We start from the raw sequence: 27,489 nt of genomic DNA on the forward strand, positions 1-27,489 counted from the left end.
CCAAATTTCGGGTTGTTTTCGAGGGAAACTTAGTAGAATAAGGCATAAATTGACCTATGGGAAAGGAAAGATGGTAGCATGCTACGAGGAGTGGTGGTTGAGGGGAAGACAGACAGACAGCCAGGCACCATATCCTCACCCACCTCCATGACAACACAATAGCAAATCTCTCCTTTCAGACCTGACCCACAAAGAATACAAAATTACGAATCATTTCCATAACACTGCTTCCATTATCCCATTTGCAATGGCAAAAACTCAAAGAACTAGAGGGAGAGTTTGCGTACATAAAAGCCACAATTTGCAGACCATTGTGTATATTATAAATTGCCTATCATACGTAGAAGCGTCTGTGAGTATCTGTGGCATAGAGGCTAGTATATATGGCACTGAAAAACGCATTAATATTTAGCTAAATAAGTTATATGAATTACTAACTGACCAGCCGATACGTTTACTGAAAATTTCAGAGGGAAGAAAATATTTAAATTGCAGATGATTTCACGATGTACTTTGGGTGATGACACAACGGTTGGATGTTCATGACTCGTGCTCGTCCGTCTGGCGGCGGGGCATGTGACACAGTGGAGTTACTGATCGTACGTGTGGCGGCGGCGGCAGCCTGTGGTCGACTGGCATGAACTGATCGTACGTGTGGCGGTGGCGGCAGCCTGTGGTCGACTGGCATGAACTGATCGTACGTGTGGCGGTGGCGGCAGCCTGTGGTCGACTGGCATGAACTGATCGTACGTGTGGCGGCGGCGGCAGCCTGTGGTCGACTGGCGTGAACTGATCGTACGTGTGGCGGCGACAGCAACCTACAGGCGACTGACACGAACTGATCATACGTGTAGCGCCGGCAGCAACCTACAGGCGACTGACACGAACTGATCCTACGTGTGGCGGCGGCAGTAGCCTACAGGCGACTGACACGAACTGATCCTACGTGTGGCGGCGGCAGTAGCTTACAGGCGACTGACGTGAACTGATCCTACGTGTGGCGGCGGCAGCAACCTACAGGCGACTGACATGAACTGATCGTACGTGTGGCGGCGGCAGTAGCCTACAGGCATCTGACATGAACTGATCGTACGTGTGGCGGCGGCAGTAGCCTACAGGCGACTGACATGAACTGATCGTACGTGTGGCGGCGGCAGCAACCTACAGGCGACTGACATGAACTGATCGTACGTGTGGCGGCGGCGGCAACCTACAGGCGACTGACATGAACTGATCGTACGTGTGGCGGCGGCAGCAACCTACAGGCGACTGACATGAACTGATCGTACGTGTGGCGGCGGCAGCAACCTACAGGCGACTGACATGAACTGATCGTACGTGTGGCGGCGAAAAGAGTCTCTAGCAGCTCGTGTTGGCGCAATAATGATCTTATATGTAGTGGTGACAGGAATTTGGTTGCGCGTGACATGATTGTAATGATCGTACGTAGGGAAGCAGTCTGGCAGCACGCGATTAGCGTAAAGGATTGTATTCATCACAGCAAAAAAAAATTATATATATATATATATATATATATATATATATATATATATATATATATATATATATATATATATATATATGTTGTACATATATATATATATATATATATATATATATATATATATATATATATATATATTAGTATATTTTGGTAGCAGTCTTTCCTGTAGACATATATTATTAAATATGACCGAAAAAGTAAGATTAATAATTCTAACACGAATTTTCTCAATCTTTCGTACATTTCTTTTCACTGTTGGTGGTAATTCAAAAATCAATTCTCCAAAATTCATTTTTATTTTTAGTCTACTAGACTAAAACTAGACTACTAGACTAGAAATAAAAATAAAAATGAATTTTGGAGAATTGATTTTTGAATTACCACCAACAGTGAAAAGAAATGTACGAAAGATTGAGAAAATTCGTGTTAGAATTATTAATCTTACTTTTTCGGTCATATATATATATATATATATATATATATATATATATATATATATATATATATGTCGTACCTAGTAGCCAGAACGCACTTCTCAGCCTACTATGCAAGGCCCGATTTGCCTAATAAGCCAAGTTTTCCTGAATTAATATATTTTCTCTATTGTTTTTCTTATGAAATGATAAAGCTACCCATATCATTATGTATGAGGTCAATTTTTTTTTATTGGAGTTAAAGTTAATGTAGATATATGACCAAACCTAACCAACCCTACCTAACCTATCCTAACCTATCTTTATATGTTAGGTTAGGTTAGGTAGCCGAAAACGTTAGGTTAGGTTAGGTTAGGTAGGTTAGGTAGTCGTAAAAACATTAATTCATGAAAACATGGCTTATTAGGCAAATCGGGCCTTGCATAGTAGGCTGGAAAGTACGTTCTGGCTACTAGGTACGACATATATATATATATATATTGGTTCCTCAAGAGGAGGATATTAACCACGAAATAAAAGTAGTTTTAACATGCAGTTATAAAATATTAATGTTTAACATCAATTAACATCTAATAAAGATGTTATAAACGATACCATCCTGGAGCTAACATGTACCGTGCGGCCCTCAGTAAAGCTCTCTGTCCACCCCGACATTTTATCATAATTTTTTAACTTTCTGAATGTTTAGCTTCAGCAAATTACTGAACACACAGCCTGGGTGTACACCAAACAGCAACACACACACACTCTGTGGCGCGGGTTCGATTCCCGCACGAGGCAGAAACAAATGGGCAAAGTTTCTTTCACCCTGATGCCCCTGTTACCTAGCAGTAAATAGGTACCTGGGAGGTAGTCAGCTGTCACGGGCTGCTTCCTGGTGTGTGTGTGGTGTAGAAAAAAAAGTAGTTAATAAACAGTTGATTGACAGTTGAGAGGCGGGCCGAAAGAGCAAAGCTCAACCCCCGCAAGCGCAACTAGGTGAATACACACACACACACACACACACGAGTTACGAGGAAAAACTGCGTGAGATGCACCTCACGAAACTGGAAGACAGAAGAGTAAGGGGAGACATGATCACTACCTACAAAATTCTCAGGGGTATTGACAGGGAAGATAAGGATAAACTTTTTAACACTGGTGGTACGCGAAGAAGGGGATACAGATGGAAACTGAGTACCCAAATAAGCCACAGGGACGTTAGAAAGAACTTTTTCAATGTCAGAGTAGTTAACAAGTGGAATGCATTAGGCAGTGATGTGGTGGAGGCTGACTCCATACACAGTTTCAAGTGTAGATATGATAGAGCCCAATAGGCTCAGGAACCTCTACACCAGTTGATTGACAGTTGAGAGGCGGGACCAAAGAGCCAGTGCTCAACCCCCGCAAGCACAACTAGGTGAGTACACACACATTTTTTTAATTATCAGATGAAAGCGCCAAGCCATTACGACTATATAGCCCTGGGAAGGGGTCAGGATAAGGATTTGGGATGGGCCGGGCGGTAAGGAATGGCGCCCAACCACTTGGACGGTCGGGGATTGAACGCCGACCTGCAGGAAGCCAAACTAAAAACGCGAGCAGGTTTGAAAGGCTGGATCTGTCTTTAACAATCCCATGTTGAGTCGATTTTGCAAGATTGTTCACTGAAAGATTGTGAATGATTCCCTCCCCGAAATCATCTCAAGATAACCATCAAGATATCTCAAGATAACCATCAAGATATCTCAAGATAACCATCAAGATATCTCAAGATAACCATCAAGATATCTCAAGATAACCATCAAGATATCTCAAGATAACCATCAAGATATCTCAAGATAACCATCAAGATATCTCAAGATAACCATCAAGATATCTCAAGATATCTCAAGATAACCATCAAGATATCTCAAGATAACCATCAAGATATCTCAAGATAACCTCCCTTAGGAATCGCTCCATTTGCTTGCAGATGTTTTACGTCAAGCTGATTGGAGGGTAGTTTCCTGCTGAGCTCTTGGAGGGTAGTTTCCTGCTGAGCTCTTGGAGGGTAGTTTCCTGCTGATCTCTTGGAGGGTAGTTTCCTGCTGAGCTCTTGGAGGGTAGTTTTCTGCTGAGCTCTTGGAGGGTAGTTTTCTGCTGAGCTCTTGGAGGGTAGTTTTCTGCTGAGCTCTTGGAGGGTAGTTTTCTGCTGAGCTCTTGGAGGGTAGTTTTCTGCTGAGCTCTTGGAGGGTAGTTTCCTGCTCAGCTCTTGAAGGGGTAGTTTCCTGCTCAGCTCTTGAAGGGGTAGTTTCCTGCTCAGCTCTTGAAGGGGTAGTTTCCTGCTCAGCTCTTGAAGGGGTAGTTTCCTGCTCAGCTCTTGAAGGGGTAGTTTCCTGCTCAGATCTTGAAGGGGTAGTTTCCTGCTCAGCTCTTGAAGGGGTAGTTTCCTGCTCAGATCTTGGATAGTAGTTTCCTGCTGAGCTCTTGAACAGTAGTTTCCTGCTGAGCTCTTGAACAGTAGTTTCCTGTTGAGCTCTTGAACAGTAGTTTCCTGCTCAGCTCTTTCTGCCTTTTTTTAAAATAGTGGTGACACACAGTGAAGCATAACATTTTAAGGCCATTTAAAATATTTTAATTCAATTCATAATTTGAAGATGTTTAAAGAATTCCCGCCATTCGTTTAAGCATCCACATGACCACAACAAACTAAATTATCTCTGATGATAAAAAAAAAATTCTAAATTAAAATATGAAATGAGCAATTCCTGCTCGGTCGTTTTTAGTTATGCGTCTGATGAGAGAGAGAGAGAGAGAAAGACAGACAGACAGAGAGAGAGACAGACAGACAGAGAACGAGAGAGAGAGAGAGAGAGAGAGAGAGAGAGAGAGAGAGAGAGAGAGAGAGAGAGAGAGACAGACAGACAGAGACAGACAGACAGAGACAGAGAGAAAGAGAGAGAGAAAGAGAGAGAAAGAGAGAGGGAGAAAGAGAGAGAGAGAGAGGGAGAAAGAGAGAGAGAGAGAGAGAGAGAGAGAGAGAGAGAGAGAGAGAGAGAGAGAGAGAGAGAGAGAGAGAGAGAGAGAGAGAGAGAGAGAGAGAGAGAGAGAAAGAGAGACAGACAGGGAGAGAGAGAGAGAGAGAGAGAGAGAGAGAGAGAGAGAGAGAGAGAGAGAGAGAGAGAGAGAGAGAGAGAGAGATAGAAAGAGAGACAGACAGGGAGAGAGAGAGACAGGGAGAGAGAGAGAGAGAGAGAGAGAGAGAGAGAGAGAGAGAGAGAGAGAGAGAGAGAGAGAGAGAGAGAGAGAGAGAGAGAGAGAGAGAGAAAGATAGAAAGAGAAAGAGAGAGGGAAAGAGAGACAGACAGGGAGAGAGAGAGAGAGAGAGAGAGAGAGACAGAGAGAGAGAGACAGAGACAGACAGAGATCACAGTACACCCGACTTAAATACATTCTAACTTCAACTAGCATCATGAGACCTTGCTACAAGTCTCGGTTCAATACCCTGTAACTCCCCAGGTGACAAGAGTGACACCTTAATGCCTGCCACTCACAGCCCACTAACTTCACCCGGTTAATTGGCACTTTATTAGTGCTCAGTGTCCCTTGTTCCCATCCGCCACGGGCCCGTCACCTCGCCTCTCCGAGTTAATGGACTAAATCTGACTCCCTTCCCCTTCCCTTTGATGTTAAAGTGGCCGCCTCGCCCTCCCTAAATCTTCTCCCCTCAAAGACTCGGCCTTCGTCCTACCCTCTACCCAGTTTCGTCCTTCTCTCTACCCAGCTTCTACCCATGGCACCCCATTCTCTCCTACCCCACAACGCCTCAACTTTAGGGGTGGAATGACCAGGACGCTGAGGGCAAGATGTTATATCTGGTGGATGGTTCTGACGATGGGGCAGTAACGCAAGCCTTCGTTATCCCGCGTAAACTGCGATGATGGTGTGTGTGTGTGTGTGTGTGTGTGTGTGTGTGTGTGTGTGTGTGTGTGTGTGTGTGTGTGTGTGTGTGTGTGTGTCACACAAACATGCACTCATGTCTTTAAAGTTCGTCCATTAAGCTCAGGATAACTGAAAAACATGAACAATAGCAACAGGGATGATTGCAACGAGGATGATAACCAATGCTAAACAAGGATAACAAGGATAACAGTGTACGACAGGCCAGTGTGCACAATACTGCTCACATTAACAATGCCTACGTGCATGTATTTAATATCACGTGCCCTTCAGCAGCTGTCAACTGTGAGTCATGAGTTTGGGATGTGATGGGGAGGGCGGGGGGGGGGGGGGGCAGGGGTGGAGTGCATGGAGGTCGGGTTGTTGAGGTCGGGTTGAGGGTTGTGAAGATGGTTGAGATGGGGTTGAGGTGGATTAAGGAGGTAGGGATGGATTTGGGGGTGTGGAGTCTGGATAACGGGAAGGAGGATAACACCTCGAATATCTATCCTAAAATCGAAGTACAGTAATTGTCTTCGTAATTTGAATAGACTTAAACAGTTTTCCTCTCTATTTCAATGAATTCCAATCATATTGTTCGTAATTTGATTTAAATAAAAAAAAATGTGTAGCATGTAATATGTTGAACATCAAACCAGTGTTGGCAACCATGAAAAATACAGTAAAGACTGATATCTTTATGTAATACTTACCCCCTGGCTGTAGTAGCCACTTCAAGATAGCAAATACAACAAAAATACATCCATGTTCTTTACTGTTTACGATGTTGTTGTATTTTTAATCCACGTGCTTCAGTGTCTACAATATTAGTCGTGGTTTATATGTTCTATAGTGTTTATATTAGTAGTTGGGATTGCTTGTATTTCTTACCAACAACGATATAGAATTATGTCCATTAATCAAAGCTCCTTCACATTAATCAAAGCTCCTTCACATTAATCAAAGCTCCTTCACATTAATCAAAGCTCCTTCACATTAATCAAAGCTCCTTCACATTAATCAAAGCTCCTTCACATTAATCAAAGCTCCTTCACATTAATCAAAGCTCCTTCACATTAATCAAAGCTCCTTCACATTAATCAAAGCTCCTTCACATTAATCAAAGCTCCTTCACATTAATCAAAGCTCCTTCACATTAATCAAAGCTCCTTCACATTAATCAAAGCTCCTTCACATTAATCAAAGCTCCTTCAGTATTGCTGATAACCTGTCAAGTATGTGTCCCTATTCTTATATTTCATCATGTCCCTATTCTTATATTTCATCATCAATTTCTCTGTTACCATCCTTGTTCTTCACATAATCTCTCACTTTCCTATGTTCTCCACACAGTATCTGTTCATATCTATGTTCTACCTTCACATTAACACCTTTAATAGAACAATAAGTCTTCAGTGTGATTTACTCAGTAAGGGAGAACATTTATAACCAAATTAACAAGTTAAAATTAAAACTTACCAAAAACAAACTTCATTTAAAAAATAAATAATGGATTAGGTGAATATTATATAAATACTAACAGGGAATCCATGGTAATAAACTACAGGTCTATATTAACCAACTACATATAAAAAAAATATGCCTAAATATAGAAAAACATGCCTAAATAAGCCAATATCGTGAATTATCCAAATTCATACCTAAATATACCAATATCATGCCTAAATAGACACATATCATGCCAAACTACACCAATATCATACCTAAATACACCAATAGCTTGCCTAAATACACCAATATCATATCTAAATACACCAATATCATACCTAAATACACCAATATCATACCTAAATACACCAATATCATACCTAAATACACCAATATCATATCTAAATACACCAATATCATGCCTAAATACACCAATATCATACCTAAATACACCAATATCATATCTAAATACACCAATAGCATGCCTAAATACACCAATATCATACCTAAATACACCAATATCATACCTAAATACACCAATATCATATCTAAATACACCAATAGCATGCCTAAATACGCCAATATCATACCTAAATACACCAATATCATATCTAAATACACCAATAGCATGCCTAAATACACCAATAGCATGCCTAAATACACCAATATCATACCTAAATACACCAATATCATACCTAAATACACCAATATCATACCTAAATACACCAATAGCATGCCTAAATACACCAATATCATACCTAAATACACCAATATCATACCTAAATACACCAATATCATATCTAAATACACCAATAGCATGCCTAAATACGCCAATATCATACCTAAACACACCAATATCATATCTAAATACACCAATATCATACCTAAACACACCAATATCATACCTAAAAAGAGGCATGACAAAACATATAATAAATGATCCAGGTGTAAATTAAACTCATCACACCTCGATGATCTTCAATAAAACACACACACACCAAACACATATTTAACAATAACAAATAAAGGTCAATAAACGCCGAATTTGTTTATTTTGACCTATATTTTTATTTTATAGATATAGATATTTTTTTATAGATTAATTTTGACCTATAGATAAAACATTTATCATTAGAATATCTACACTAAAGGATTTATCAAGAAAATATTTGATAGTCTCTGCTCAGCCAGCAGACGCAGGCAGCTTACCTGAACGTCTCCGTCGAGGGGGCGCTGGGCGCTGGACACCCACCACCATTCCAGCAGCGTCCGCGCCCTCTTCCAGCAGCCCAAGAGCGCAGCTCATGTCTGCTCGATGGGTGTTCAAGATGCTTCCTATGGGCCTACTCTTTCGGGGTGCTTTCAGGAGCTATGAGTCCTTCTGGGGCACTCCGGAGGGTTCTGGGGCACTCCGGAGGGTTCTGGGGTACTCCGGAGGATTCTGGGGCACTCCGGAGGGTTCTGGGGTACTCCGGAGGGTTCTGGGGGCACTCCGGAGGGTTCTAGGGCACTCCGGAGGGTTCTGAGGCACTCAAGAGGGTTCTGGGGCACTCCGGAGGGTTCTAGGGCACTCCGGAGGGTTCTGAGGCACTCAAGAGGGTTCTGGGGCACTCCGGAGGGTTCTGGGGCACTCCGGAGGGTTCTGGCACTGCGGAAATGCCAGTGAAGTGATCTTCCGTGTCCCCAAATTGCTCAAAATCGTTCCAGAATCGAGCTACATCGTGTCTCAGACTCGCTTGTCTTGTGGGGGGGGGGGGGGATTGGAGATTGGAGACACCACTAGGAGGAGACCCGGTGCCCACACCACTAGGTCACACCACCGTGCCCAAGGGGCCCGCGGCACTTATCTTAGCACACTTGCTGGGTTCCAGGTATTAACAATACTTACAAATAATATCAGTGGTATGTAACACATTTTTTCATACCAATACTGGTTTCCACCACTGGTTATTCTCTCCAACACTGGTCTCCACCACTAGTTATTCCCACCAACACCGGTCTCCACCACTGGTTATTCTCACCAACACCGGTCTCCACCACTGGTTATTCTCACCAACACCGGTCTCCACCACTGGTTATTCTCACCAACACTGGTCTCCACCACTGGTTATTCTCTCCAACACCGGTCTCCACCACTGGTTATTCTCACCAACACTGGTCTCCACCACTGGTTATTCTCACCAACACTGGTCTCCACCACTGGTTATTCTCTCCAACACCGGTCTCCACCACTGGTTATTCTCACCAACACCGGTCTCCACCACTGGTTATTCTCACCAACACCGGTCTCCACCACTGGTTATTCTCACCAACACTGGTCTCCACCACTGGTTATTCTCACCAACACTGGTCTCCACCACTGGTTATTCTCACCAACACCGGTCTCCACCACTGGTTATTCTCACCAACACCGGTCTCCACCACTGGTTATTCTCACCAACACCGGTCTCCACCACTGGTTATTCTCACCAACACCGGTCTCCACCACTGGTTATTCTCACCAACACCGGTCTCCACCACTGGTTATTCTCTCCAACACCGGTCTCCACCACTGGTTATTCTCACCAACACTGGTCTCCACCACTGGTTATTCTCACCAACACCGGTCTCCACCACTGGTTATTCTCTCCAACACCGGTCTCCACCACTGGTTATTCTCTCCAACACCGGTCTCCACCACTGGTTATTCTCACCAACACTGGTCTCCACCACTGGTTATTCTCACCAACACTGGTCTCCACCACTGGTTATTCTCACCAACACTGGTCTCCACCACTGGTTATTCTCACCAACACCGGTCTCCACCACTGGTTATTCTCACCAACACTGGTCTCCACCACTGGTTATTCTCACCAACACCGGTCTCCACCACTGGTTATTCTCACCAACACCGGTCTCCACCACTGGTTATTCTCACCAACACCGGTCTCCACCACTGGTTATTCTCACCAACACCGGTCTCCACCACTGGTTATTCTCACCAACACCGGTCTCCACCACTGGTTATTCTCACCAACACCGGTCTCCACCACTGGTTATTCTCACCAACACTGGTCTCCACCACTGGTTATTCTCACCAACACTGGTCTCCACCACTGGTTATTCTCTCCAACACCGGTCTCCACCACTGGTTATTCTCACCAACACTGGTCTCCACCACTGGTTATTCTCACCAACACTGGTCTCCACCACTGGTTATTCTCACCAACACCGGTCTCCACCACTGGTTATTCTCTCCAACACTGGTCTTACGTGCCATTGCCTACAATCACTGTTTTAGGGAAATATTATTAGTCTCTAAGACGATCTACTATACAATTCCTTAATGTTGCCAAACCGCTTCTGTAGCTCCACGTCCTGCTATCCCTCCCTGGCTGTTTTAGTAGTGAATTATGGATATGAATATGAAGTGAAGGATAATACAGTACCATGAGTTAATGGATGTCTTCTACCTCATCCTATGTAAACATGTGTGTGTGTGTACTCACATATTTATGCCTACAGGATGGATCTTTAGCTCTTGTATCCCGCCTTTGTGTGTGGGTGTACTCACCTAGTTCTACTCACCTAGTTGTGGTTGCGGGGGTTGAGCTTCGGCTCTTTGGTCCCGCCTCTCAACCGTCAATCAACAGGTGTACAGGTTCCTGAGCCTAATGGGCTCTATCATATCTACATTTGAAACTGTGTATGGAGTCAGCCTCCACCACATCACTGCCTAATGCATTCCACCTGTTAACTGCTCTGATACTGAAAAAGTTCTTTCTAACGTCCCTGTGGCTCATTTGAGCACTCATTTGTTTCCACCTGTGGCCCCTTGTGCGCGAACCACCCGTGTTAAACAGTTTATCTTTATCTACACACACACATACACACACACACACACACACACACACACACACACACACACACACACACACACACACACACACACACACACACACTCACACACACACTCACACACACACACACACACACACACACACACACACACACACTCACACACACACACACACACTCACACACACACACACACACACACACACACACACACACACACACACACTCACACACACACACACACACACACACACACACACACACACACACACACACACACTCACACACACACACACACACACACACACACACACACACACACGCACACACACAGACACACACAGACACACACACACACACACACACACACACACACACACACACACACACACACGTAGAGAATGGTATCTATGGAAGAGAGGTGAACTATCAGGAGAAAGCGCCACGTCATTATGACTATACAGCACTGGGAAGGGGTTAGGATAAGGATTAGGGATGGGACAGGGGGAAAGGAATAGTAGGAAGAGATGGAGTGGATGAGTGTGAGAGTAAAGGATAGGAAGTGGGAAAGGGAGAGAAGATAGTGAGAGAGGAAGGAAGAGGAAGTGAGGAATACGAGATTTATGTAGTGGGAGAGGAGGAGGATAATGAATCAGAATGATAGTGAAGATTGTGTAACTGATAGTGATCAAGGATGGCGGTGATAAGTGATGCTGGTGATAATGATAGTGATGCTGGTGATAATGATAGTGAAGATGGTACTAATGACACCGAAGGGATGATGAACAACAGTGATGGTGACGCCAGACAATAGTGATGACAGTGTTCAGAAGCTATGGGGAAAAAATAAAGATGATGGTGAAAAAGCAGGGGGGGGGGAATAATAATGAATTCACCACCAATACTGAGCCCCAACACCATCAGTCACCACCATGAAGGGTTATCACTATCAGATCACCTCATCACTATATCCTTATCATCCCTTAAGAGCCTTCCTATGTTCAGAATTGATATTAGCAGCGGTCGCTATACTTGGTGGTCGATACAAGTGGCATTGTCAGCTGGTGTTGTCAGCTGGTGTTGACAGTGTCAGCTGGTGAGAGGCCGTCTGATGGCGGAAAACAGACTAAATGATGATGTAGATGTTTCGCTTTGGCAAACGAGATCTTCACGTCCACATAAATCAAAGTACATTTAAAGCATCCTATACAACACAAGCCCGACCTATCCAATAGATAGGATATCTATCGTATCCAATCCTCGTGCGTGTGTCTATTCTGCGTTATTACTATCTATCCAACCCAACCTATCCGTCCTTTTCTAACTATCCTGGAGGACGTCCAACCCGGGTTGCTCCACATGTGTTCTATTTCAGCAGGAAAGTGCAGTGTTGCACAATTCAATTATCCCGACCCATTGTCTTGCGAGACACTGATGCTGTTAGGCAAGCATCACCAGGGAGAGGGCATCTTTAGCGGCGGACACCCCAACACAACACCCTGGCAAACTTTCCCTATTAAGGTCACTCAATAGCCCGGTCGATAGAGCTTCGGCTTCACACGCGTCGGGTCCAGGGTTCGAGTCCCCTAGAGCCCTGGGTGTCGACCGAGTATTATCGGGGGTGATGGTACAAGTTCAAGGGATATACACCTCGAATTCGGCTCTACTACCAGCTTCGAACACAACCACTTGGGCTGGACGGTAGAGCGACGGTCTCCCTTCCTGCAGGTCGGCGTTCAATCCCCGACCGTCCACAAGTGGTTGGGCACCATTCCTTTCCCTCCGTCCCATCCCAAATCCTTATCCTGATCCCTTCCCAGTGCTATATAGTCGTAATGGCTTGGCGCTTTCCCCTGATAATTATCTTACGAGCTTCGAACCTGTTCCCTCATTTCCTCTTATCTCATCTCCCTATTCTCATATCCCAATGTGTGTGTATGGCCTCATGGGGCCTGACAGCTGAGTGGACAGCGCTCGGGATTCGTAGTCCTGAGGTTCCGGGTTCGATCCCCGGTGGAGGCGGAAACAAATGGGCAGAGTTTCTTTCACCAGATGCGCATGTTCACCTAATATTAAATATGTATCTGGGAGTCAGACAGCTGCTTCGGGCAGCATCCTGGTGATGTTTGCGAGATAAAAAAATATATGGCAGATGAACAAATCCACAAGGGCCGTGACGGGGATTCGAACCTGCGTCCGGGAGCATCCCAGACGCTGCCTTAATCTACTGAGCTACGACATGGTAGAGAGCCGGTCGGCCGAGCGGACAGCACGCTGGACTTGTGATCCTGTGGTCCTGGGTTCGATCCCAGGCGCCAGCGAGAAACATTGGGCAGAGTTTCTTTCACCCTATGCCCCTGTTACCTAGCAGTAAAAATAGGTACCTGCGTGTTAGTCAGTTGTCAAGGGCTGCTTCCTGGGGGTGGAGGCCTGGTCGAGGACCGGGCCGCGGGGACACTAAAGCCCCGAAATCATCTCAAGATAACCTCAAGATAAGATAACCTTGGTTACCTTGAGGTGCTTCCGGGGCTTAGCGTCCCCGCGGCCCGGTCGTCGACCAGGCCGCCTGGTTGCTGGACTGGTCAACCAGGCTGTTGGACGCGGCTGCTCGCAGCCTGACGTATGAGTCACAGCCTGGTTGATCAGGTATCCTTTGGAGGTGCTTATCCAGTTGCCGGCCAGAGGCTTAGAACCCACGCAGGAATATTGCTTTAAAAACCCACAAAGACTTGAACCATCTGGGCACATATTCCCGCCAGAGCCACAGTGAAAAACAAAACACAGTACCTTGTAACACACACACTTGAAAGCCCCTCACTGGATGATGTTCCCAAGAGGGTCTCGAACCCTCGTAGCTTCGCCTACCATAAGATGAGTAGCCTCCCGGCGCCCTCTCACTCATTCCACATCAACATAAGCAAAATTGCCTCCAATATTGCCCAAACAATTCTAACATCTTCCCAACATCACTCCAACATCACCTCGACTACTGAACTACCGTAGACACAAACAACGTTTCCGTCTCGCGTGCATTTTCATTCACAACTTAGGAGCACAACTTTTAAAAAACACTTCAACGTAAATGTTCTAGGCAAAATGAAGTGAGGAGTGACAGGATATCCTGAGATAACAAGACCAACTAGAGCGGAAAAGGGAGGGGGTTTAGGGGGGTTAGGAGGGGCGGGAAAGGTGGGGGGTTATGAAGAGTTTATGGGGGGATATTGGGGAGAGGGGGGGAGGTATTACGAGGGCGAGGTTAATGTGGAGGACAACCTATGTCGGTCGTTGGAGGATGAGTAGTGGAGTAGGTCTTGGGGGGGGGAAGGGTTTCGAACCCTCAGGCCACAGAACTATAAATAGCAGAAACCAGATTAGTGGTCTCCACACAGACAGGTTTTGACCAGAGGCTCACAGAACTTGTCGTCCTTTACCGTTCCATTCAGAGAGAGAGAGAGAGAGAGAGAGAGAGAGAGAGAGAGAGAGAGAGAGAGAGAGAGAGAGAGAGAGAGAGAGAGAGAGAGAGAGAGAGAGAGAGAGACAGACAGACAGACAGACAGACAGACAGAGAGAGAGAGAGAGAGAGAGAGAGAGAGAGAGAGAGAGAGAGAGAGAGAGACAGACAGACAGACAGACAGACAGACAGAGAGAGAGAGAGAGAGAGAGAGAGAGAGAGAGAGAGAGAGAGAGAGAGAGACAGACAGACAGACAGAGAGAGAAAGATGGGAAAGTGGAACATATTGGATGGAAAGGGAGTCGTTATCGTGGCGCCTTCGATAAATGCTATCTTACGAGTACTAACGTCGACTGACTGATATAACCTGCCATTCACTACACCGCCGATGTCCCAACACCATCAACACCTTGCAACATCACCAAAACAAGCACTATCACCACCATTATCCTTAAAACCCACTACCACCACCAACAACAACATCGTTAACCACCACCACCACTGACACCTGGCCGCCTCATGTACAACTTGGCGTCTGATGTACGTGGGCCTCCCAACCTGACCCTACCGTAGGTGGGGCCAGCCAGCGTCCTGGCACGCTTGTGATCTACTCCACGTGACATTAAAGAAAATGGGAAGAGAGATAGAGTAATAGCAAGGAAATGTGAGAACCTCTACGATTTCTACGACGCTACGCCCCACGATACCTGGGGTAGAGGCTAGACAGACCAAGTGATCACAACTACAAGACTAAAACGCTTTGATAAAGTGTAGACAAAAACAAAATGTTTAGCTTGAGAAGATGATAAGGTCAAAGGGACATGGGTGGGACTACACACACACACACACACACACACACACACACACACACACACACACACACACACACACAGGCGTGGAGGAACTTCCGGAATAACAGAACACCAGAAAGCAGAGAGAGATACCAGAGAACCAGGAATGAGTACGTCAGGGTGAGAAGAGAAGCAGAGAAAAATTTTGAAAATGATATAGCAAACAAAGCCAAGACCGAACCAAAGCTACTCCACAGTCACATCAGAAGGAAAACAACAGTGAAAGAACAGGTATTGAAAGAACAGGCGAGGACAGGTATACAGAGAATGACAGAGAGGTGTGTGAGGAACTCAACAAGAGGTTCCAGGAGGTCTTCACAATAGAACAGGGTGAGGTCACTGTGCTAGGAGAAAGGGAGGTAAACCAGGCGGCCTTGGAGGAGTTCGAAATTACGAGAGAGGAGGTCAAGAGACACCTGCTGGATCTGGATGTTAGAAAGGCTGTTGGTCCAGATGGGATCTCACCATGGGTACTGAAAGAGTGTGCAGAGGCACTTTGCTTGCCACTCTCCATAGTGTATAGTAAATCACTAGAGACGGGAGACCTACCAGAAATATGGAAGACGGCGAATGTGGTCCCAATATACAAAAAGGGCGACAGACAAGAGGCACTGAACTACAGGCCAGTGTCCTTGACTTGTATACCATGCAAGGTGATGGAGAAGATCGTGAGAAAAAACCTGGTAACACATCTGGAGAGAAGGGACTTCGTGACAAATCGCCAACATGGATTCAGGGAGGGTAAATCTTGCCTTACAGGCTTGATAGAATTCTACGATCAGGTGACACAGATTAAGCAAGAAAGAGAGGGCTGGGCGGACTGCATTTTCTTGGATTGTCGGAAAGCCTTTGACACAGTACCGCATAAGAGGCTGGTACATAAGCTGGAGAGACAGGCAGGTGTAGCTGGTAAGGTGCTCCAGTGGATAAGGGAGTATCTAAGCAATAGGAAGCAGAGAGTTACGGTGAGGGGTGAGACCTCCGATTGGCGTGAAGTCACCAGTGGAGTCCCACAGGGCTCTGTACTCGGTCCTATCTTGTTTCTGATATATGTAAATGATCTCCCGGAGGGTATCGATTCATTTCTCTCAATGTTTGCGGACGATGCTAAAATTATGAGAAGGATTAAAACAGAAGAGGACTGTTTGAGGCTTCAAGAAGACCTAGACAAGCTGAAGGAATGGTCGAACAAATGGTTGTTAGAGTTTAACCCAACCAAATGTAATGTAATGAAGATAGGTGTAGGGAGCAGGAGGCCAGATACAAGGTATCATCTGGGAGAGGAAATTCTTCAGGAGTCAGAGAAGGAAAAAGACTTGGGGGTTGATATCACGCCAGACCTGTCTCCTGCAGCACATATCAAGCGCATAACATCAGCGGCATATGCCAGGCTGGCCAACATACGAACGGCATTCAGAAACTTGTGTAAAGAATCATTTAGAACTTTGTATACCACATATGTCAGGCCAATCCTGGAGTATGCAGCCCCAGCATGGAGTCCATATCTAGTCAAGGATAAGACTAAACTGGAAAAGGTTCAAAGGTTTGCCACCAGACTAGTACCCGAGCTGAGGGGTATGAGCTACGAGGAGAGACTACGGGAATTAAACCTCACTTCGCTGGAAGACAGAAGAGTTAGGGGGGACATGATCACCACATTCAAGATTCTGAAGGGGATTGATAGGGTAAATAAAGACAGTCTATTTAACACAAGGGGAACACGCACAAGGGGACACAGGAGGAAACTGAGTGCCCAAATGAGCCACAGAGATATTAGAAAGAACTTTTTTAGTGTCAGAGTGGTTGACAAATGGAATGCATTAGGGGGTGATGTGGTGGAGGCTGACTCCATACACAGTTTCAAGTGTAGATATGACAGAGCCCGATAGGCTCAGGAATCTGTACACCTGTTGATTGACGGTTGAGAGGCGGGACCAAAGAGCCAGAGCTCAACCCCCGCAAACACAACTAGGTGAGTACAACTAGGTGAGTACACACACACACACACACACACACACACACACACACACACACACACACACACACACACACACACACACACATACACAGTGGTAGACGGTTGGAACAAGTTAGGTGAGAAGGTGGTGGAGGCCAAGACCGTCAGTAGTTTCAAAGCGTTAAATGACAAAGAGTGCTGGGAAGACGGGACACCATGAGCGTAGCTCTCATCCTGTAATTACACACACACACGCGCGCGCGCGCACACACACACACACACACACACACACACACACACACACACACACACACACACACACACACACTCACACACACACACACACACACTCACACACACTCACATACACACACACACACACACACACACACACACACACACACACACACACACACACACACACACACACACTCACACACACACACACACACACACACACACACACACACACACACTCAAACACACACACACACACACACACACACACACACACACACACACACACACACACACACACACACACACACACACACTCACACACACACACACACACACACACACACACACACACACACACACACACACACACACACACACGTTCTCCAAACAGTCATTATTATGTAACAAGACAGGTAAAGTGCGCACCAATTGCCACGCATTAAATAAGTGGGAAAATCTGAGAAAAAACAAGTTCCAAACAAGGCCAAACTGCGTAAGGACACGTGGCGGGAAGCACAACAAGGCGAGGTTGACATTACGATCGAAAGTTAAGCTAAGCAATCGACCCTTGAACTTAACTCATTCAAGAACCATCACAGGAACCTTTTCCTGATTCCCGACCGCTGTCTGGTCACTTTTTCTCAATGTTACGTGCTCTGAGTGGCGACATTACGCGCGCTGAGTGGCCACATTACGCGCGCTGAGTGGCCACATTACGCGCGCTGAGTGGCCACATTACGCGCGCTGAGTGGCGACGTTACGCGCGCTGAGTGGCAATGTTTACATTGGCATTAACCTATTAAAACAGGAGTCACTGCAGGAGCATTGTGTGTTAGTCGTAGCGGGACATAACATGTGCATACATCACCGCCTTCCTGGACCTTGTCCAACAACTTCCGCTTTTAAATAAGTTGTCTATGTATGGCGCCTGGCAGCTGGGTGGACAGCGCTTCGGATTCGTAGTCCCGAGGTCCCGGGTTCGATCCCCGGTGGAGGCGGAGACAAATGGGCTGCTTCCTGGGGGTGGAGGCCTGGTCGAGGACCGGGCCGCGGGGACACTAAAAAGCCCCGAAATCATATCAAGATATCAAGATAACCCTACACCCCTGAAGTGGCAAGGGGAAGGAAGGGAACGACATTACAATGACGTCCACAATGTGGAATCATTGTAAGCATGAGCAACAATGATTCCACGATATTGTCAAATAAACGAATAGGGGAATAGTGATAATTTCAATTGAATTAGTTATGCTATTTTTCCTCACTGAGAATGGACATCATAGCAGGAATATAAGTATTAACAAATTCGTATTATTTGTGATAACTGATTGTTTAGTATACTATTTATTTTTAATTTTAAAAATGATTTTTACAATTTACGTTTTATTATTATTTATTTATTATTATTTATTATTTTGAATAATTATTTGTAATTATTATTTTTTTAATAATTATTTTTTTATTTTAGACGGCTTAAATCTTCTGAAGTCGCTATCTGTGAACGTCGTGCCTCTATACAGCTGATGCCACATTTTTTGGCGCAATTCGTTAAAAAAGCGACGAATTAGAACAAAATAAAACACCGTAAAATTGACGATTTCTTTGCATCGGCCTCGATAGCCTAGGCTTCAAGTTGCTTGGGTTTGTACGTTCCTGGGTAGGCAAAAACAATTGATTTTTGTACGTACTCTCTACTCTACCCTAGAGTAGAGAGTACACTAGAGCAGAGAGTACCCTAGAGTAGAGAGTACCCTAGAGTAGAGAGTACCCTAGAGTAGAGAGTACCCTAGAGTAGAGAGTACACTAGAGTAGAGAGTACCCTAGAGCAGAGAGTACCCTAGAGTAGACAGTACACTAGAGCAGAGAGTACCCTAGAGTAGAGAGTACACTAGAGCAGAGAGTACCCTAGAGTAGAGAGTACCCTAGAGCAGAGAGTACACTAGAGTAGAGAGTACACTAGAGTAGAGAGTACCCTAGAGTAGAGAGTACACTAGAGCAGAGAGTACCCTAGAGTAGAGAGTACCCTAGAGTAGAGAGTACCCTAGAGTAGAGAGTACCCTAGAGTAGAGAGTACCCTAGAGCAGAGAGTACCCTAGAGTAGAGAGTACACTAGAGCAGAGAGTACACTAGAGTAGAGAGTACCCTAGAGTAGAGAGTACCCTAGAGTAGAGAGTACCCTAGAGCAGAGAGTACCCTAGAGTAGAGAGTACCCTAGAGCAGAGAGTACCCTAGAGTAGAGAGTACACTAGAGCAGAGAGTACAATAGAGCAGAGAGTACACTAGAGCAGAGAGTACACTAGAGCAGAGAGTACCCTAGAGTAGAGAGTACCCTAGAGTAGAGAGTACCCTAGAGTAGAGAGTACACTAGAGCAGAGAGTACAATAGAGCAGAGAGTACACTAGAGCAGAGAGTACACTAGAGCAGAGAGTACCCTAGAGTAGAGAGTACCCTAGAGTAGAGAGTACACTAGAGCAGAGAGTACCCTAGAGTAGAGAGTACCCTAGAGTAGAGAGTACCCTAGAGTAGAGAGTACCCTAGAGTAGAGAGTACACTAGAGCAGAGAGTACACTAGAGCAGAGAGTACACTAGAGTAGAGAGTACCCTAGAGTAGAGAGTACCCTAGAGCAGAGAGTACCCTAGAGTAGAGAGTACACTAGAGCAGAGAGTACCCTAGAGCAGAGAGTACCCTAGAGTAGAGAGTACACTAGAGCAGAGAGTACCCTAGAGCAGAGAGTACACTAGAGTAGAGAGTACCCTAGAGTAGAGAGTACACTAGAGCAGAGAGTACCCTAGAGTAGAGAGTACCCTAGAGTAGAGAGTACCCTAGAGTAGAGAGTACCCTAGAGTAGAGAGTACCCTAGAGCAGAGAGTACCCTAGAGTAGAGAGTACACTAGAGCAGAGAGTACACTAGAGTAGAGAGTACCCTAGAGTAGAGAGTACCCTAGAGTAGAGAGTACCCTAGAGCAGAGAGTACCCTAGAGCAGAGAGTACCCTAGAGTAGAGAGTACCCTAGAGCAGAGAGTACCCTAGAGTAGAGAGTACACTAGAGCAGAGAGTACAATAGAGCAGAGAGTACACTAGAGCAGAGAGTACACTAGAGCAGAGAGTACCCTAGAGTAGAGAGTACCCTAGAGCAGAGAGTACACTAGAGCAGAGAGTACACTAGAGCAGAGAGTACACTAGAGTAGAGAGTACCCTAGAGTAGAGAGTACCCTAGAGTAGAGAGTACACTAGAGCAGAGAGTACACTAGAGCAGAGAGTACCCTAGAGTAGAGAGTACCCTAGAGTAGAGAGTACCCTAGAGTAGAGAGTACCCTAGAGTAGAGAGTACCCTAGAGCAGAGAGTACACTAGGGCAGAGAGTACACTAGAGCAGAGAGTACACTAGAGTAGAGAGTACCCTAGAGTAGAGAGTACCCTAGAGTAGAGAGTACCCTAGAGTAGAGAGTACCCTAGAGCAGAGAGTACCCTAGAGTAGAGAGTACACTAGAGCAGAGAGTACCCTTGAGTAGAGAGTACACTAGAGCAGAGAGTACCCTAGAGTAGAGAGTACCCTAGAGCAGAGAGTACCCTAGAGTAGAGAGTACCCTAGAGCAGAGAGTACCCTAGAGTAGAGAGTACCCTAGAGTAGAGAGTACCCTAGAGTAGAGAGTACCCTAGAGTAGAGAGTACCCTAGAGTAGAGAGTACCCTAGAGTAGAGAGTACCCTAGAGTAGAGAGTACACTAGAGCAGAGAGTACCCTAGAGTAGAGAGTACACTAGAGCAGAGAGTACCCTAGAGCAGAGAGTACACTAGAGCAGAGAGTACACTAGAGCAGAGAGTACACTAGAGTAGAGAGTACACTAGAGCAGAGAGTACACTAGAGTAGAGAGTACACTAGAGCAGAGAGTACACTAGAGTAGAGAGTACACTAGAGCAGAGAGTACCCTAGAGTAGAGAGTACACTAGAGCAGAGAGTACACTAGAGTAGAGAGTACACTAGAGCAGAGAGTACACTAGAGCAGAGAGTACCCTAGAGTAGAGAGTACACTAGAGCAGAGAGTACACTAGAGCAGAGAGTACACTAGAGCAGAGAGTACACTAGAGTAGAGAGTACACTACAGCAGAGAGTACACTAGAGCAGAGAGTACCCTAGAGCAGAGAGTACACTAGAGCAGAGAGTACACTAGAGCAGAGAGTACACTAGAGCAGAGAGTACACTAGAGCAGAGAGTACCCTAGAGCAGAGAGTACACTAGAGCAGAGAGTACCCTAGACTAGAGAGTACACTAGAGCAGAGAGTACACTAGAGCAGAGAGTACCCTAGAGTAGAGAGTACACTAGAGTAGAGAGTACACTAGAGCAGAGAGTACCCTAGACTAGAGAGTACACTAGAGCAGAGAGTACCCTAGAGCAGAGAGTACACTAGACTAGAGAGTACACTAGAGCAGAGAGTACACTAGAGCAGAGAGTACCCTAGACTAGAGAGTACCCTAGAGCAGAGAGTACCCTAGACTAGAGAGTACACTAGACTAGAGAGTACACTAGAGCAGAGAGTACACTAGACTAGAGAGTACACTAGACTAGAGAGTACACTAGAGCAGAGAGTACACTAGAGCAGAGAGAGAGTACCCTAGACTAGAGAGTACACTAGAGCAGAGAGAGAGTACCCTAGACTAGAGAGTACACTAGACTAGAGAGTACACTAGAGCAGAGTACACTAGAGCAGAGAGTACACTAGAGCAGAGAGTACCCTAGACTAGAGAGTACACTAGAGCAGAGAGTACACTAGAGTAGAGAGTACACTAGAGCAGAGAGTACCCTAGACTAGAGAGTACACTAGAGCAGAGAGTACACTAGAGGGACGCGCAAGGACAAAGCAGCACAGACAAACAAGACGATAACACCACCAATCGTCCTTCCATTCTTACACAACAACATTACAAGACCTTCCTCGTCGTGACCTTGATTAGCGGGTTTTTTTGACCCGTTATCATCTCTGGCACTCGATATCCCCCCCCCCCCCCCCCACAACCCCACCCCCTCACAGAAACCCCCCTACACAACCCCTCCACTCTATACCCCCCCCGAACCATACACAACCCCTCCACTCTATACCCCTCTCTAACCATACACAACCCCTCCACTCTATACCCCTCTCTAACCATACACAACCCCTCCACTCTATACCCCTCTCTAACCATACACAACCCCTCCACTCTATACCCCTCTCTAACCATACACAACCCCTCCACTCTATACCCCTCTCTAACCATACACAACCCCTCCACTCTATACCCCTCTCTAACCATACACAACCCCTCCACTCTATACCCCTCTCTAACCATACACAACCCCTCCACTCTATACCCCTCTCTAACCATACACAACCCCTCCACTCTATACCCCTCTCTAACCATACACAACCCCTCCACTCTATACCCCTCTCTAACCATACACAACCCCTCCACTCTATACCCCTCTCTAACCATACACAACCCCTCCACTCTATACCCCTCTCTAACCATACACAACCCCTCCACTCTATACCCCTCTCTAACCATACACAACCCCTCCACTCTATACCCCTCTCTAACCATACACAACCCCCACAGACTTCAATAATAATTTCCATTTCGGAAAATAAAGTTCGTTATTATACACTATGAAGGTCATCCTGTCAGTTGCGTGTCTGCTGAATGAGCGAAAAACTGCAGTTAGTAAATACTAAGTCAGTATTTGACTTATTCCTTGGGCTAGAGGATGGGTTGGTGTCCTCTTCGTCCCTGGGGCTCGGAGGTAGGACGGAGAGTTGCGTAATCGTTTATTTATCTTGTAATGTTGCTAATTACCTGAGTAATGAAGCTAATTAGTTTTATTACTTTTTGTCCACTGATGAGATAACATGTTTTTCATCCCACAACTCTCATGTGTGGGTGTAATGGCTCCTGTGTACGTAAATATCCTGTGTACGAATATCACCTACGTACACACGTGGACAAACGGGTACACAGCCCTCTACAAAATGAAAGCATTCCCAGATAAGCCCATACAGCAGAAACAACAGAACTGTAACCATCATAGATAACCATTACAGATAACCATCCTAGATAAGGCTGTATCAGTTGCAAATTGAAATGAATCTCGACTCTAATGATGGGAGACTTCAATCACGACCTGATAGACTGGGAAAAACAGGGAATTTCAAGGACACGCACACTATAGAGAGTTGAAATAATTGAGGTATCAGAAGTCTTAATATAACTGTGGACTCTCAATGCAAGTGAAGTAATGAAACAATTAGACTGTACTTGGTATTCACACTAAATGAATTGCAGTTAATTACTTTTGAGCTCCCTTTGGAATGAGCCAACCATTTGGGCTGGACGGTAGAGCGACGCTCTCGTTTCATGCAGGTCAGCGTTCAATCCCCGACCGTCCAAGTGGTTGGGCACCATTCCTTTACCCCGTCCCATCCCAAATCCTTATCCTGAACTCTTCCAAGTGCTATATGGCCGTAATAGCCTTGCGCATCTGATGATTCCCTTTCCTCCCTTTGGAATGAACTACCATTGTGTACCAATATTTTGAGTATATTGTGGAATTTGCCTGTTTGAAAACCAATTGATATAATGTGCTCCAGGGGACCTAATGGAAGGAAGCAAACTATCAGGAGAAAGCGCCACGCCAGCACGACTATATAACACTTGGAAAGGATAAGGATTAGGGATGGGACGGGGGGGAGGAATGGTGCCCAACCACTTGGAAGGTCGTGGGATTGAACGCCGACCTGCATGAAGCAAGACCGTTGCTCTACCGTCCAGGCCAAGTGGTTGGGTGGAACCTAATGGAGCTATGAGAAGGGAATTCTAAGTCTGAAATTGTCTACTTCTATACCCACTTGTGTAGGAAAGAGGGAGTGATATACACTATACTACACCATACACAGCTATTGTATTACTAGTAATAGTTATCTTGAGATGATTTCGGGGCTTAGCGTCCTTGCGGCCCGGTCCTCGACCAGACCTCCTTTTTGTTACACACCCCCAGGAAGCAGCCCGTACCATTTGTCTAACTCCCAGGTACCTATTTACTGCTGGGTAACAAGTTCATCAGGGCTATAGGAACATTTTGCCCAATTTGTCTCCGCCTCCACCGGGGATCGAACCCGGAACCTCAGGACTACGAATCCGAAGCGCTGTCCACTCAGCCGTCAGGTGCTTAGTAAGGTAATCAATGTATATGTATTGCAACTATTGCACAACGCAGTATGGGCGTGTGCCAACGACAAGGTTCTTCCCATTGGCTCACCATATTTATAACGGGCGCACCATGGGGCCTGACAGCTGAGTGGACAGCGCTTCATATTCGTAGTCCTGAGGTTCCGGGTTCGATCCCCAGTGGAGGCGGAAACAAATGGGCACAGTTTCTTTCACCCGTGATGCTCCTCTTCACCTAGCAGTAAATAGGTATCTGAGTTAGACAGCTGCTATTGGATGCTTCCTGGGGGATGTGTAACAAAAAGGAGGCCTGGTCGAGAACCGGGCCGCGGGGACACTAAGCCCCGAAATCATCTCAGGATAACCTCAAGAGATAACCATGCACGCAACGGACTCGCACGCCTGGGAATCGCACGCAATTTGTTATTATTTGAGTCACTATACAGAATTCCTTCAAACCAAGGAATGACAGCACAGAAGTCATACTCTTCTAATCACCAGTGTTTGCCAACCTTCAGAACTACTCGGTGTTCACCTTCCAAGATAGTGAGTTGTTTGTCAAACAGATAAGTACAGGAGTCGACAACTTCTAACTCCTGTTAACAGACTAACTTCATCTACGTCATAGGAAATTATATTTCCTGGAAGAGGACCCGCTAATCGGTTTATCACTAGTTCCCAATTACTTCTCTTTGAACGGAGGGTGAGCAGTTAAGGATTGGAGCCCAGTCAATCCTCCCTGGCCAAGGGAGGATTGACAAGACATTAGAAAGAATTTTAAAATTGTCAAGAGTTGTTAACAGATGGAATGCATTAGGCAGTGATGTGGTGGAGGCTGACTCCATACACAGTTTCAAATGTAGATACGATAGAGCCCAATAGGCTCAGGAACCTGTACACCAGTTAATTTTCAGTGTCAGAGTAGTTAACAAGTGGAATGCATTAGGCAGTGATGTGGTGGAGGCTGACTCCATACACAATTTCAAATGTAGATATGATAGAACCCAATAGGCTCATTATTGACAAACACAATTAGTTGTGTACACACATGCACGCCAATCACCGGATTCGCCACGAGATCTTGTGAAAGCACATTTGTAAATCATCTATGTATTTACTTTTCCTGAATGAAAATTTGAATTTATAGAAGTAAACATTGGCACGAAAAACATGTAAATAGCCATAGCATCATAACAACTAATATAAATCAAGACGGAGCCCAAGATGTTATAGATTCAGCCACTCTGAACAAGTTCCAAGTAGCACGGGCTACGGTGAGCCCGTAACTCACCTGGCACGGGAGAGGTGCTGTGTGTCCGAGCCCAAGAGCACGAGTCTGTAAGTACACTTCTGGAGTACACACCCCCTTCTACCCCCCCAAAACCCAGTATATCACCCCCACTACCGCGCCCCCAGCAGGAGTGGTGTGATATCATTACATCACCCCCCACACCCCCACGCCCCATGCTGGGGGCTCACGGCACCCCCATACTCCCACCAACACCCATTATAAACCCCCATAACAAACCCCCAATAATGAACCAGGTAATCGCCCGGTCTTTGCTTGAATTACCGAGCAGCGCATGTTACGAGCAGCGGTTCACAGCCATGTGGTATGTTATCTCACTATCGTCAGCGGTTCTCCATGTGGGCAACATTGTCTAGGCCTCCTAGCTGCCGATCACGGCAGCACTCGTTTCACCGAACGTACGCGTCACACTATCCACAAGAAGCGTCACACTTCAGGAAGAGCGTCACAGGTGACGGTGCGTGCGCGGAGACGTCGGGCACCAGACTGAGGCGCGCAGCCCCTGACCTTGAAGTGAGATGCCGGGTAGGGGGATAAGAGTCATTTCGTACACACAACCTCAAACTTTAAAACCTATCTAACCTTATCCAACCCTACCTAACCTAACCCACAGCAACCCAAACGAACCCAAGACACCCTAAGCTAAGCTAATACATGCTAACCAAACAATATATAAACATATACGGGTTTAAACAGAAAACGAGCTTAGTTAAATTGTTTTGTGTACGATCGGATCAGGCCCCCAGGCGGATATCACCGCCCTGCTCCACCTCCTGCTGTTCCAGCTGCTGCTGCTGCTGCTGGAATGGCTGGGGAGGAGGCTGTTGACCGAGGGAGCTGTTGCTGCTGCTGCTGCTGGAATGGCTGGGGAGGAGGCTGTTGACCGAGGGAGCTGTTGCTGCTGCTACTGAAGCGGGTTACTGCCCGCACGCAGCCTCGTGCCTCCAGCGTGTTGCACATAATGCATGGCAAAAAAACTGCAGCTGCACAATGCACTTTGCAAGCTGCCCGGGGCCACTAAATACACACGCAGGGCGCTCCTCACCTCACCCTCCCATTGTTGTAATAGATTCACCTACTCGGAACAAGTTCCAAGTAGCACGGGCTATGGTGAGCCCGTAACTTACCTGGTACAGGAGCTCCAATTCATTTTCTCTTCACAAATAGCCCCCCCCCCCCTCCCTGTCAACCGCATCCACCAATGAGATGGATCCTCATCGTTCCTAACGACCCCACCCCCCCCCCCCTCTCGTGGGGAGACTGAAGTAGTTCCTGTTTTAGAGTCAGCTACTCGGAACAAAAGTGTTATTTTGCACAATATTTCGTAATAAATAAAGCGCTATATAGTCGTAATGGCT

The 27,489-nt window shown here is 45.9% G+C and overlaps 1 protein-coding gene across 14 annotated transcripts in view; it reads right to left on the reverse strand.

Moving 5' to 3' along the window:
• The window catches only part of LOC123755059 (probable 3',5'-cyclic phosphodiesterase pde-5), a 187,282-nt gene that overhangs the window by 97,634 nt on the left and 62,159 nt on the right, over positions 1 to 27,489 (reverse strand). For 3 of the 14 annotated variants that reach the window (XM_069305482.1, XM_069305484.1, XM_069305480.1), the window contains exon 1: positions 8,497 to 9,327. The exons of 9 other annotated variants lie outside the window; for them this stretch is intronic. In XM_069305482.1, coding sequence (XP_069161583.1) covers positions 8,497 to 8,593 — 97 coding nt within the window. In that variant the 5' untranslated portion in view covers positions 8,594 to 9,327. Of the gene's footprint in view, positions 1 to 8,496; positions 9,331 to 26,395; positions 26,614 to 27,489 lie in introns of those variants that run through there. 2 more of the 14 variants (XM_069305481.1, XM_069305483.1) reach the window with 2 other exon arrangements.

This window comes from Procambarus clarkii, chromosome 55 (assembly GCF_040958095.1).
Source record: "Procambarus clarkii isolate CNS0578487 chromosome 55, FALCON_Pclarkii_2.0, whole genome shotgun sequence".
NCBI classification, from domain to species: Eukaryota; Metazoa; Arthropoda; class Malacostraca; order Decapoda; family Cambaridae; genus Procambarus; species Procambarus clarkii.